Source organism: Sphaeramia orbicularis, chromosome 10, assembly GCF_902148855.1.
Source record: "Sphaeramia orbicularis chromosome 10, fSphaOr1.1, whole genome shotgun sequence".
In the NCBI taxonomy this organism is placed as follows: Eukaryota; Metazoa; Chordata; class Actinopteri; order Kurtiformes; family Apogonidae; genus Sphaeramia; species Sphaeramia orbicularis.
In genome coordinates, this window is record NC_043966.1 from 18,205,171 (window position 1) to 18,218,672 (window position 13,502).

Genomic DNA, 13,502 nt, shown 5'->3' on the forward strand with positions numbered 1-13,502 from the left:
TGATGTTTCCACCTCTATAATGGTCCCCAGTCTCCTCTATAATGTCCCCAGTCTCCTCTATAATGTCCCCAGCCTCCTCTACAATGTCCCCAGTCTCCTCTATAATGTCCCCAGCCTCCTCTACAATGTCCCCAGTCTCCTCTACGATGTCCCCAGTCTTCTCTGTGATGTTTCCACCTCTATAATGGTCCCCAGCCTCCTCTATAATGTCCCCAGCCTCCTCTACAATGTCCCCAGTCTCCTCTATGATGTCCCCAGTCTCCTCTACAATGTCCCCAGTCTCCTCTATAATGTCCTCAGTCTCCTCTATAATGTCCTCAGTCTCCTCTACGATGTCCCTAGTCTCCTCTACAATGTCCTCAGTCTCCTCTACAACGTCCCCAGTCTCTTCTATGATGTCCTCAGTCTCTTGTACGATGTCCCCAGTCTCCTCTACGATGTCCTCAGTCTCTTGTACAATGTCCCCAGTCTTCTCTACAATGTCCCCAGTCTCCTCTTCGATGTCCCCAGTCTCTTGTACGATGTCCCCAGTCTCCTCTACGATGTCCCCAGTCTCCTCTACAGTGTCCCCAGTCTCCTCTTTGATGTCCCCAGTGTCCTTTATGACATCCTCAGTCTCTTCTATTGTGTCCCTATGCTCTTATATGATAACCCCAGTCTTCTCTATAATGTCCCCAGTCGCCTTTATGATGTCCCAGTTGTCTCCTATGCTGTCCACAGTGCCTCCTGTAACATACTCATCTACTTGGCTGTCTTCGGTCTTCCATATGATGTCCCAGAACCTAGTCTAAAATGCCCCCAGTGTCACCTCCACTGTCTCCTTATATGATGCCTCTTGTCTTCCCTATGATGTCCACAGTCTTTCTTATGATATGCCCAGTCTCTTCTCTAGTGTCTCTTCTACAGTGTCCTCATTCTCCTCTCCCCTATCTCCTTAATGATGTCCTCTGTGTTCTCTATCATGTCCCCAGTCTCCTCTTCTACAACGTCCCCAGTTTCACCTGAGATGTTTTGAGTCTCCTCTGTGTCCTCAACTTCAGACATTGTTCGTTAGCATTAAGGTCTGTTTCAACTCCATGTTTTCACTGTCACGTTACGTTACTTATTACATAGGGTACATCACTGTGGTAACCGATGCTGCAGGTGGAGTTTGACCTACTTTGGGGCAGGTTAAGTTGGAGAAACTGCCTCAACGTGTATGAAAGCATCACCTACTGACCAGCATTGATCCAATCAATTTCCTAGACGTTCACGTGGACTTGGGTGCTCGGATCAGCGCTAGGTCTTCAGTACAGGCTCTAATCTTCAAACAGAGACTGACTAAAGCATTAAAATCCTTGGCCTTGTTAACCTCATGAGATTTGACACAAAGCCAAGTTGCAGCTTTGAATTCTGTTGTTAGATTTGTTCTTCCCTTGCCCTCAGACTGTTTAACACTGCCAGGCTTCAGCTGTAGGAGTACGGCTTAAATGGTTTTACACCGTGTAAAATATGTGTAAGCACCATATTAATTAAATGGAATACACATAGTCAGATGTACTGCTGCAATATTGATTTGGTATTGAAATGAATATTAAATTAAACATTCACACAGTGGGGAGTCTGATGCCAGCTTTCCTTCCTGGCTTTGGCTATAGCAGCTGTGTTGGTTTTAGCCTGTATTACTTCTTTAAATTCCTCATATCTGTTGTGGATTACAGTTTGTCCTTCTGGTGAGAAAAAAAAAATGTACCTCTAGAGACCAAAGCAGCCACCCTCCAGACTGTGATTCGTGCTTTGTGATACAGAGCCTTTAGTTGGAAAAGATGGCCAAGGGGTTTCATGTAGAGGCCAAAGACTAAGGTCTATTCATGCTCAATTTAAAACGCATATGTATATGAACTAAGCCGTCTGTAATCTGAAAAGAGAAAAATAACACGTGGCGTTCCCCAAGGCTACATCCTGGGACCTCTTTTATTTAATATGTACATGCTTCCACTGGCTCAGATCATAAGACACAACAACATAAGCCAGTGGTTTCCAACCTTTTTTGGCTCATGACCCCATTGTAACACCACAAATTTCTGGCAAAACTCAGCCATTTTTTTTGGTAAAATTAATTTGTTTTTGATCATGTAATAGTTTGCTATACTATGTTGCAAATAAACATTAATTTTAGATGACATTTAGTCTATATAATGTATTTTATTATGGACGGAGGCAGAAAATCCAGGTGTATATTGCTGCACAAAGTGAGAATTTTATTTTCCTTGGTCAGGATATGTACAGTCAGTCCAGCTTGTATTTTCAAGGCTGACAATTAATACTGAGCAAACAATAACTCAAACTATGAATTATGAAAGAGCTGCAGCATCTGAAACCGACCACAATGAACATTTGACAGATAAACAGTACCGCAGTGCTTCAGTTTCAGCTTCACAGTTTGTCATGTCTTTTATGTATTGTGGTTGTCTCTCTCAACTCACCATATTTTTTTTATTCAGAAGTTTTTTGTTTTTTTTAATCAGTTATTTGAAATCTTAGGTGACCCCACGTGGGGTCCTGACCCCAAGGTTGAAAAACACTGGTCTAAGGGTTAAGATAAAAATAAATAAATACAAACTCAGGGCGCACCTCTCTTGGAATGTGAAACTTGTCCACCACTTTCAGCTCATAGTACATCCTGATGCCACACTTCACCAGGTCCAGTTCACTGTGCTCAAAGTCACAGAAGTGAAACTCGAAGATCTCAGATTTCTTAGAAGAAGGCAAAACCTCTGACTGTTATGGGAGAAGAATACAGAACATACAAAAGTGACATTAATCACTGAGGGTATTTAATGATGGCCAGTGAAAGCAAATTTTGATTTCAGAGATTGGGTGGAACCACAGGGGAGTCCCAGGTCTGATGTGCTGGTGTTGATGCCATTTACCAGAATCTCTTCGAGTTCTTCCTCCTCGCACTCGTCCGGTTCCTTCCCCCACCTCTCCCTTGTGTTCTGAGGAAAACAAACATCAGCATTGCTCACCTTGGATGAAACAGTTCAGCATCAGTCAACTCTCTGCTGATCTGGGGTCAGAGGAGGTCATCTCTGTCTGCTTTTACTCCCTTTGTCTTTCTCTGTGTCCACTGACAAATGGCCTCATAGAAAACCTGACAGCGTATTCAGCTTATAAACGACGCTCACCTTCTGTTCATATCATCCGCATCAACCAGGTGGTTTGTGACTGGTTTAGTTCTGTGCAACACCAAACCACAAACCTTAAAGACAGCTACTAAACCCTCTGTATTCAGGAGGTAATTGTGCAGATTAATCCTTCAGTTTCCTTTAATTTAAACAAAAGGCTACAGGCTTTTAAAATTTGATATAGAAATAAGGTTATTCTCACATAAACCTTTACATACTATATAGTTTTTTGTCATGAGTTTTCTTCTGTCTCCTAACTATGTTTAATACATTTTACCCTGGCAAATTGTTATTCTTTAATCAACAGATGCACTTTTTAATGGTTCTAACTCGCACTGGAGATGCCACACTGGATAATGCCATTGTCATTGTACTCACTTTTGCATATGTAAGAAAAAACAGGCTGGTTTTAGTCTTATAGACATGATGTTCTATGTGCCTTTCATTAGAGAAACTTCACCAACTATGGACAACAATGAAATGCAATGAAAACAATGGGCTCTGCTTTCAGATGCTTTTAAGAAACATTGTTTCATACGTTTAGTACCTTTTAAATCATTGGTAATATTTTTAACCTATAACGCCAAATGTATCATATTTTATACATGAGTTTTGAAGTTCTCTATATGATCAGTGTAATATTTTTTTCCTTGATGTATTCAATTAGATACATGCAATACAAGGATAATCCACCAGGGGGGAGGAATTCATTCACCAGAGGCCTTTCCAGTGACACTACAAGACTGTCATTAATGTGGAAGGAGGCAGAACTTTGCCAGTTTTGAAAAGGAATTACCAATTTGTTAGACATGTTGGTGTTATGTTTTTGTTTGCTCAAAAATAATAATATTTGAGCATTGAGACCCAATGTATCAAATATGATACAAAATTTAAACTCATACATGGAAATTGATACTTTAAAAAACATTTTTTGGTTGTTCAGAAAGACCAATAAAGGCTCCAGTTTCAAATAACTGGAATTTTTTTATCAATGATTTATGATTCAAGCTTTACAGGGTTAACGTTGTTAGTATGGTGTTTTATGTAAGTTTTAGTGTGGCTGTATGGCTGAAATGACTACTGTCTGCAACGTCTGCTGCTCCTGCCTTGGCCAGGACACCCTTGCAAGGACACTCTTGCAAAAGAGATTTTTAATCTAAATGAGTAATTTTTTCCTGATTAAACAAAATGCTCAAAGACAAGTTGTTTTGCACTAATGAACTGAGGCATAAATAATAAGTATCAATCCACATTTTCATCCAAATCAGTCTAAAATCTCCAATCAAACAAATACAGGTTAATGCAGAGGTTAAGAACCAGGCTTCCGTTTTTGCATTTACTAACCAGTATGTTCTGGATTTCATCCTTGCGACACTTGACATGGTACATCACCATGTCCTGGAAGATATCCTTTCTGTTCTCCAGTTTGTTCATCTTGTCGTAGGTGTCAGTGTTGAGCACGGACCAGCCCAGGAACTGAGTCAGAGACTGGACAGAGAAAAGATGAAGAGAAATATTGAACAATCTGTTGCAGGAGTAAGGCTTTACTTTATCAAAGAAATCTATCAATAATCCCAATAATGTCTTTAATGTATTAAATTGATAATAATTAACACAATCTGAACAAAACAACTGTGGCTTGACAACGAAGCTGATGTGGGAGTGTTTTTAAGTGTAATACCACTGATGTTCACTATAGGCTGACTAAAAAAATCCTACCTTCAAATAATGCCTATTGACCCTCTCTCTATTCTCTCTCACATTTTTCCTTGAGTAATTTTGGAATAAATTACTTAATTTGGACCCTCTGATAAGTGTATTATGGTCCTCTTATAAAGAATTGTCCTGTTATTAACATTTTAGGGTGAATACAAGTCTTTGGTATCTGTCAGGTCTGACTTTTGGAGCTTCTATTTATTGAAGGAAACATTTTTTTTCCCATGACCTAAAGCTTGTAGTTGTAAGTCAGTGGATGAGAAGTTTCCACCTTTGGTCATTTTCTTTATTGTTTCAGTGGTTTCAGGAGCTTGTGGACATTGGGGCAGTTTGTTTTTACAAGTAAATTTTAAGAACACTAACGTTAAGGAAGAACCTGGGGTGAAGGCTCTATAGAGGGGGTATTACCCCCTTTTCGATCTGCCCCTGAGTTTACTATAATCATTTTCTGGCTCATTATTCATTGAAACAGGCTGAAAACAGTCACATTTTACTGTGTCAATCACTGTTAGAAGCTGGGTGGAGCTGTCAACTTCATCTTAAATGATAGACAGAGGATTTGTGAGGTGCATGATGGGATGGGTAGAGGTGAGAGATGAGATAAATGAACTGCAATCTGGAAGAGGTGGAAAATCATGACATGATAACCAATCACACCCAAGAAACACATTTCACTTGGAAGTCATCTATAAAAGTATAATTGGAAAGTGGCTTTTGAATTACAGTCATTTATGAATACCAAAAGTGCATTTTTCTTCATATGGAAGAACAGTGAAGTTTTCAGCTGTCATGTTTTATGTTTGTACTGAGGTCAGAGCCAAGAGGCAAACGGAGAAACTTCAGTAAAAAGCCTCGAGGCCCAATCATAAATAATGCAGACGCTCTGAATGCCCTGGGTGTATTTATAAACCAATGACTCAGTGCTGTCTTACACACACACACACACACACACACACACACACACACACACACACTTTGTACCTCCATCAGTGTTTCATCCATGTCATCAAAGGGTTTCCCATCTTTCCTGTTATAGAACGTGGCCACACCCACAATCTCTTCTTTCTTGTTGACAATTGGCATAGACAGGACGTTCTTAATGGTCCATCCAGAATCATCCAGTGGTTCTCTCTGTAGCATCAAACAAAAACACATTTCAGCTTCCATTAGTGACCATAAACGATGCTTCATCTGCATTTTAACTACAGTCTGTTTAGTATACAGTCCACGGAAAAAATTAATAGACCATCAAAAGTCATCAAAAACAATGGTTATGCAATCAAGGGCTAACTCCTGTGTGTATCATGTGACTAAAACATTCAGGAAAGAAAATATGGAATACCTAAAAGCACTGTTTTTATCAGTACAATGCCATAGATATTGACGTAAGAACTGTAGTGATTTTGGTTATTATCAAGAAAATATGGAAAATGGATAGATATCAGCTCTGAAATTAAACTACTATGAGCTATTTTTGTTGTTATGAATTTATATTTGTCCAAACAAATGTACTTTTAGTTATACCAGGCATTAAAATTAAGAAATTGAAGAAAACAAGGGTGGTCTAATAATTTTTTCCGTGACTGTAGATGCATTTACATAGGGGATTTAAGGGGAGGCTTTCTAATATCATAATGAAGTTATAAAGAAGGTCTGTATTTAGGGTGACCAGATGTCATGCATGTATGGAACTGCAATATATTTTTATTCATGTTGCATCAAGTCCATGCAGATCCAAGTTACAACGTACCAAAAAAAAAAAAAAAAAAGAATCAGATACGGGGATGACTTTCCTTCATTTTTGTTGACTTTGATACTTATTTTGTTCAGTTTTTGTTCATTTGGGTGATTATTTTAGTTATTTTTGTTATTCATTTATTTGTTTGTTTAGTATTTTGCTTATTTCCTTCAGTTTTTTTTTGTCTTTTTTTAAGTCTTGATATTCTTCATTTTGGTTCATTTTGTTCATTATTTCATTCATTTGTATTAAATGTGTTGATTATTTTGTTCAGTTTTTGTTCATTTTGGTGATTTCTTTTCACTTATTTTTGGTTCACTTTAGTCAGCTTTCTTTCAGTTTTGGTGAATGTTTTCCTCAGTTTTGGTTATTTTTGTTACTTATTTTATTTATTTTGCTACTTGTTTTGTTAATATTTATCATTTTGGGGGGGTATTATGTTCAATTTTAGATCATTTTTGTTATTTATGTTGCTTCTTTTGTTTATTTTTGTACACTTTGCTCATTCTTTAGTGCATATTTAGAAGTTTTTAAGTGCATCTGAGGAGACAAAATATTGTGTTTTCGATGAATAACATTGTGGGTATTTATTTTCGCTTAGTTAAATGTGATATCTAAATGTAAGTCAAAGGTTGTCAAATAAATATGCTCTTCCACGTGTCATCTGCTGAGACCTCATCATTATATTTAAAAGTACGTGTATATATATATATATATATATATATATATATATATATATATATATAGTGTGTGTATATGAAAATCAAAGTTTTATGGGAAACTAATTAAAACTTTTATGTCAAAGAAAGCAGAAATACAAGAACTATAATTAATTTAAGATGAACTACACAGCCACACAGTCTTTTAAAACTATTTTTCCTTGGTGATCTCTTATGATACACAACAACCCTTTAAGAAGCTACAGTATATTCATTCATTTCGTCTTTTATTTCTGCATGTGTTTAGCTCATTCTTTGTTCACATGGGTCAGGTTCATGCATAAAGCAAACATAAACATCGTAGGGAACAATGCATCCATAATTTAATACTAAATGCAAATACATTTTGATTACTGATAAGGAACAAAACACAATTCCTGCAAACAAGGTTCAAGTGGAGCAAGAAGTGAACATTCATAACAATAATTAGGTACCATAACTACTGGACAGAGACTTTTAATGTTCTTTCAGAGACAGAGGTAGAATAAATAAAACCAAAAGCACTCTTAGTGGTTTGTTTGGAGACTTTCCCCCTTTTCTCTCTCTGCGTCCAAAAAACAGATGCCTTCGATTTGCTCACCCTAGTGGCTCCAAGACAAATTGGAAATCAACAGTATCCCTCCCTTGTACCCAGTAGATAAGAGATCTTTTAGTTTCTTGGACTGGAAACAAATCAGCCTTTCATTGAGGGGCTCTTCAAAGGAAACTGGGAAAAGGTGGCGTCCATTCTACCATGATACTATTTTCACTTGGTCCTGATTGAACTATGTGGCTGCACTCACTATAAATGTTTGCTATAGATGTACTTAAGTATGATCTGACTGTTTATGGTTATATTATTCACGGTTTGGAGTCTGTTTTGGTGTTTATATCATGTGGTTTGATAATGGGAATATGAACCTTTTCATCTAGTATAAATGTTCAGAGGATACAGATCTGATGTTCTTGCACAACCCAAAAACTAAAGTTGAATTAAATCTTGTAGTAGGGTGCTTCTGTGAAACCAGTATCTAAAAACAGGACACGGGGGCTAAAAATTCAAACCAGATGTAGACTAATGTTATGAAGCAAGTTTTGGAAGCACTTTGGGACTATTTTAAAAATAAAAATTTACTGAGATAAAAGAGAAACTATTTTTCAGACAAAGCACATTTTTATACAAAACTCCATATGTAACACTGTAAAAAGGACACAAAAATTACGTGCTACTATTTTTTCAAATATCTTTTTATTCTCTCACAGGTACAATTTGGGAATCAAAGTAATTATGCAAGGCAGAGTGTTTCACAAAAATGACCGCTGTTGCAAAATCACTCGCGATTTATATGTGTTTAAATGGGCAGGTTCTGCATGTAACACCAGTGGACACAACAGGTTACACACAAAACCTGGAATGAGACTGAGATTCATGAAAAACCCACGTCTGGATTAGAAAAACCACTAGGATCATCAAATTTAACAGTGTCTTTATTTATAGCGGTATGTAAGACCATTTCAAGCGATATTTTCCAGACAAAATGCACTGACACCTAGGTAGCTTTTTATGTCCCAATTTTGGTCCTATTTTTGGCCCCAGTATTTTATTAAAAATTCATTAATTTTGGGATGGCTCAGAGCAAGAGTATAATTTTTCTGCATTTATCTGAGGTCATCATTAGGTACATCCTGGGGGAAATATGTCTAAATTTCTCTTTTATTATTGGGTCTAAAAAGCTGGCAAAGTGCCAGGTACCAAAGTGAACCCACTTTCATAGAAGCACCCATTTGTAATCTCCTATAATACAGTGTATGCATCATATGAACATAAAGTTGATAATGGGGTCAAGCCTGTCATATGAGTGATTTACACACAGTCTGTTTTTATAAACAGCATGACATACACTACTGAACATGTCTGTGGTAGTTTCAAATCATCTCTAGATCGGTGATCCATTGAAAAATAAGATATGGTTAAAAGGTCATCTTACCTGAAAGGCGAAAAACTCATCCTCGGCTGCGTTCATTATGTTACAAATCTGTTGAAAAATGAAAACAGAACAAGAACAGTAAAGGGATTTGATGTAGACTTGACTCATAGACTCAAGTAAAAACAGTTTTAGCGAAGGAAAATAACTGTATAACCTCTGAAGGCAGGAAGGTCAGCACTCAAAAAATACAAAAGGACAAGCTGTGATTCTCCTTTTCACATGAAAAAAACATCTTTGGACATTAATATTTTTTTTTGCAATTTCATTCAAAACCCCTCCAGCAATCTCATAGATCAGTGTCACCGACATGTCTTTCCTCGATTTCTGAAAAGCTGTCTCCGAGGAGACGATGTGTTCACCCTTCACAAGATGTAAAATGGAGAAATAAAAGAGAAGATGGGAGTGGAAGATAAGTTAAAAGGTTAAAAACTGTCAAAGACAATGAAAGGACGAGACGGTAGACACTAAGAAGCAGGAGGAGGGATAGATGGATGAGCAGCAGGTTCAGTGGTTTAGGAAAAACACACTGTGATTAATTACAACGGCTGCAGAAATTACAATTATACATCATAGCAGCGTGTGGCTGAGCACTTTTCATTTCCACAACAGTGTGCATACTGACAACTGTGTAATAAGGCCTAATGGTGTTTTGTTCGTCTGACCAACCACAGCCTCTGACCACAAGACTTAGAGATGAAGATATTTTAAGGGATGCTGCTTGTACATGGACTCCTGCACACTGGAATAGAACACTACTCACAGGTCAAAGAGAGAAATGAGGAAAGAGATTAGAATAAAAAACACTGGGTTCTACAGAATTCTGTTTCTAATAATGAAAAGACATAATAATAATATGACCATTAGTGTCTATACATATTTATATATCGTCATTGTCAGGCCTCTTATGTCCAAAAAGGTTACTCTTAAGGAAACTGGAAAAACAATGTATATTCTAAATAAATGAATGGAGATACATGATGTAGTCACAAGCTGTTTAACAGCTTAGGTTAGCTATTTCTAAAACAGTCAGATCAACATAAAGACCGATCAATAGAATCGTTTTATGACAAAAAAAAAACAAAAATGAACTTACGAGGTTTCGGCCTGATATATTAGAAGAAAAACATTATAAAGGCAGCTGGGCGAGGTCAAGGGCGTCACAGATGGACAGCCCGCTACTTTTTGATTCATAACTTTTGAACCAGAAAGGTTTAAGACAAATATTACACATAATTGCAAAGGTCTAAATGCTATCTTAAACATACTCAAAGGACCAAATTTAGTTTCAAACATTTTTAAATGAAAAATATCAAAAACTACTGCGTAATGGATGGACAAAAAAAATTAACATCTATTTTTTGCAAGAATGAAAAAGTTCTCAAAAGTGAGGTTCCTATGACATTTTCATCCTAAAATGTATTCAGTGCATACCTTAAACCCTTTTTTTTACAACCTAATAATTAGTTAGAGGAATTTTTTTTTTTTTTTATCATACCTAAATAGCAAGAGTTTTGACAAATGGCAGCGTCACGAATGGACAACAAAAGTAAATATCAAACATTTTTTATTTCGATTATCAATATTATATACTTTTTTTTTTTTTTTTACCAAATTTACAACATACAAATAATATTAACATCATATTCAAATGTATTTTGCATAGATGTATGCATTTATTAATTTTAAACACTGTGTTTAGAATATGACAAATAACATAATAGTCAAATATCAATGTATTTGGAATAAATTTTGTTTATTTATGAAAGTTTATAAAATGAACCCAGAATGATGGGAGAAACTGTAACTTTCCAAATATTCACACTCATAAAACTCCTAAAAAAAAATTTTACAATTTTTTTCTCACTTCAAAATACATTTTCCTGAAAATACAAGCAATTACCTCCCCAAAAATATAAGTTTGGTGTAGATTATTGTTATTTAATTTCTATGCTCAGATGTTAACCCTCCCTTGACTTCATCCAGCTTTAGACAAGAAAAGAGCTGAGTGAATTACCCAAACGTTGCATTACATCTAATCCCAGACATATATGAACAGACTTTGAAAAGATAACAAGGCTGAAGTTTGACTCATTCTCCTACTAAAGACAATATGTCACTGATTTTTTACTCACATGATAGTAAATGATGATAAAACTAGAAGGCATTTTTAGATTATTTAGATGTAAATCATTGCAAAGTTGTTGGTTTTTTTTAAAGACGCCTAACCTTTCGAATTTTTAACACTTACTGAAAGTTGTTCGTGATGATATGTTCAGGTTGGGGATTTTCGAATAGCAGTAGAGAAAACTGTTACTTTCAGCTTTTCATTTTCTCCCATTCTTAGAGGGTCAGAAGTTTATGTACTGTACGTTTTGATAATATTTATTGAGACTGTTGTTAAATCGTGTAACTTGAATAAAATGCTTGGAGTAGCTTTTCAAAGGCTTCACTGACTTTAATCCAATAGAAAATTTATAGGTTGAACTGAAAAAAATGGGTTTGTGCAAGGAGGCCCACAAACCTGACAGCTCTGCCAGGGAGAATAGACTCAAACTGCTGCAGTGTGGCACGAACACCTCATTTTCACATTTAACGCCCTACACTTTGGCTACATTCAGACAGGTTTCTTAAAGCACAATTCGGATTTTTTTTTTTTTTTGGTGACATCCGATTTTTTTGTGTGCTTGTTCATATTAAACATTAAATGCGATTTCTGTCAGGTCTCAGTATGAACTGAATGTGACCCTGAAGTGACCCGCATGTCCAAAAGAGGTTCTGACGTAATACGTGACCACGCAGCACATACTGTGTTTACAGAAGTAAATATGGAGGCATCTTGTATCGGCGTGTGTGCAGCACTGATAAAGTTTCTCTACAACCGAAGTCAGCACCATTACAGTTAAATAATTTTAAGTAGAAGATTAAAAAAAGAGGAGAGCCAGGTGGTGCAATGGCTGCTATGTCTGTACAACAGAGTATTTGGATGTGGAATCAGAGTCAGGAGTGGTGGGATAGTGATGTTAGCGACTTCACTGACACAGATTTCATTCATAATTTTCGAATGACAAGAAGAACATTTAAATATATCTATGACCACCTTTCTGTAACACTCTCACGACAAGACACTCATCTCTGGTGACCTATATCTGTTCGCAAGCGTGTTGCAGTCTGGCTGTACTGGCATTTCAATGACGTAAAAGTCAGATAAATGCAACCTGGCCGTTCAGACTGACGTCCCATTGCAAAATATCCAATATGTATCGGATTTAGGACCACATATGAAAGTGGCCTGGGTCAGATTTGAAAAAATTGGATTTGTGCTGTTCAAACTGTCTTTAACAGATCGGATACATGTCAAATAGTGACAAAAAATTGGATTTGGGCCACATTTGGCTGCAGTCTGAACGTAGCCTTAGTTTGCGTTGTGTTTGTTTTTAAATGAATGTTGTCATGTATTGTACTTTTAACCTCATCATGTAACAATGTTTTTTCTTCATCATTCATTCTGTCTTGGGCTAGATGTTGCAAAAATATGACATCTCCCACATCCTGAAAAGTCATCTCTCACAAGCAAAGTATCCCTCAGTAACTCATTATCTGTCAAGAAAAAATGACAGCTAAACGCCTTAAGTTAAAATGTGATTGTACTTGTACTTGATGTGATTCCAGGCCTCTGGCAGTTCATTTTCCCCACAGACAGGAAAGTTTTTGCATTCAAGAGACTGAAGAATGATGAAATATGCTGCTGCTGCAGAGTGTTGCTCACACAGAAATGTTATGGCTATTAACACTGACTTCAAGATGACACATCCAGCACAGGCGTCTTGTGCTATGAATTTCTAATCTTTCCGCAGTGTGAATTTTTCGGACTTTTCTCTGCAGCAGCCTGACACACCTGAACACATTTTGTCAGTGCCATGAAACAGCAATATTTATCCAGCGATGGTTTGTTTGTTTGTTTATTTGTGTGTGTGTGTTTTGTGGATTCTATGTCTAAATGTCAGTGAGGAGTGGATGAAGGGACTTAACTGTTGCTGACATGATGAAAATGTAGGAAAAGTGTGAAAAGTTAGAACTCAAACTGTTAACACACTGTGAGTCTAAACAAACATCTTTAAGCCTGTTTATTTTCCAGAATCATAATCTAAACCTCCTAACTGAACAGGTTTTGTGCAGTAGAAACACTGTATTTACA

General features: G+C 36.7%; 1 protein-coding gene across 4 annotated transcripts in view; it reads right to left on the reverse strand.

Moving 5' to 3' along the window:
• The window catches only part of pde6a (phosphodiesterase 6A, cGMP-specific, rod, alpha), a 55,194-nt gene that overhangs the window by 17,918 nt on the left and 23,774 nt on the right, over positions 1–13,502 (reverse strand). For all 4 annotated transcript variants that reach the window (XM_030146258.1, XM_030146259.1, XM_030146260.1 and 1 more), the window contains 5 exons: positions 9,308–9,355; positions 5,865–6,014; positions 4,512–4,655; positions 2,913–2,978; positions 2,614–2,760 (listed from right to left, as the gene is read on the reverse strand). In XM_030146258.1, coding sequence (XP_030002118.1) covers positions 2,614–2,760; positions 2,913–2,978; positions 4,512–4,655; positions 5,865–6,014; positions 9,308–9,355 — 555 coding nt within the window. The remainder of the gene's footprint in view (positions 1–2,613; positions 2,761–2,912; positions 2,979–4,511; positions 4,656–5,864; positions 6,015–9,307; positions 9,356–13,502) is intronic.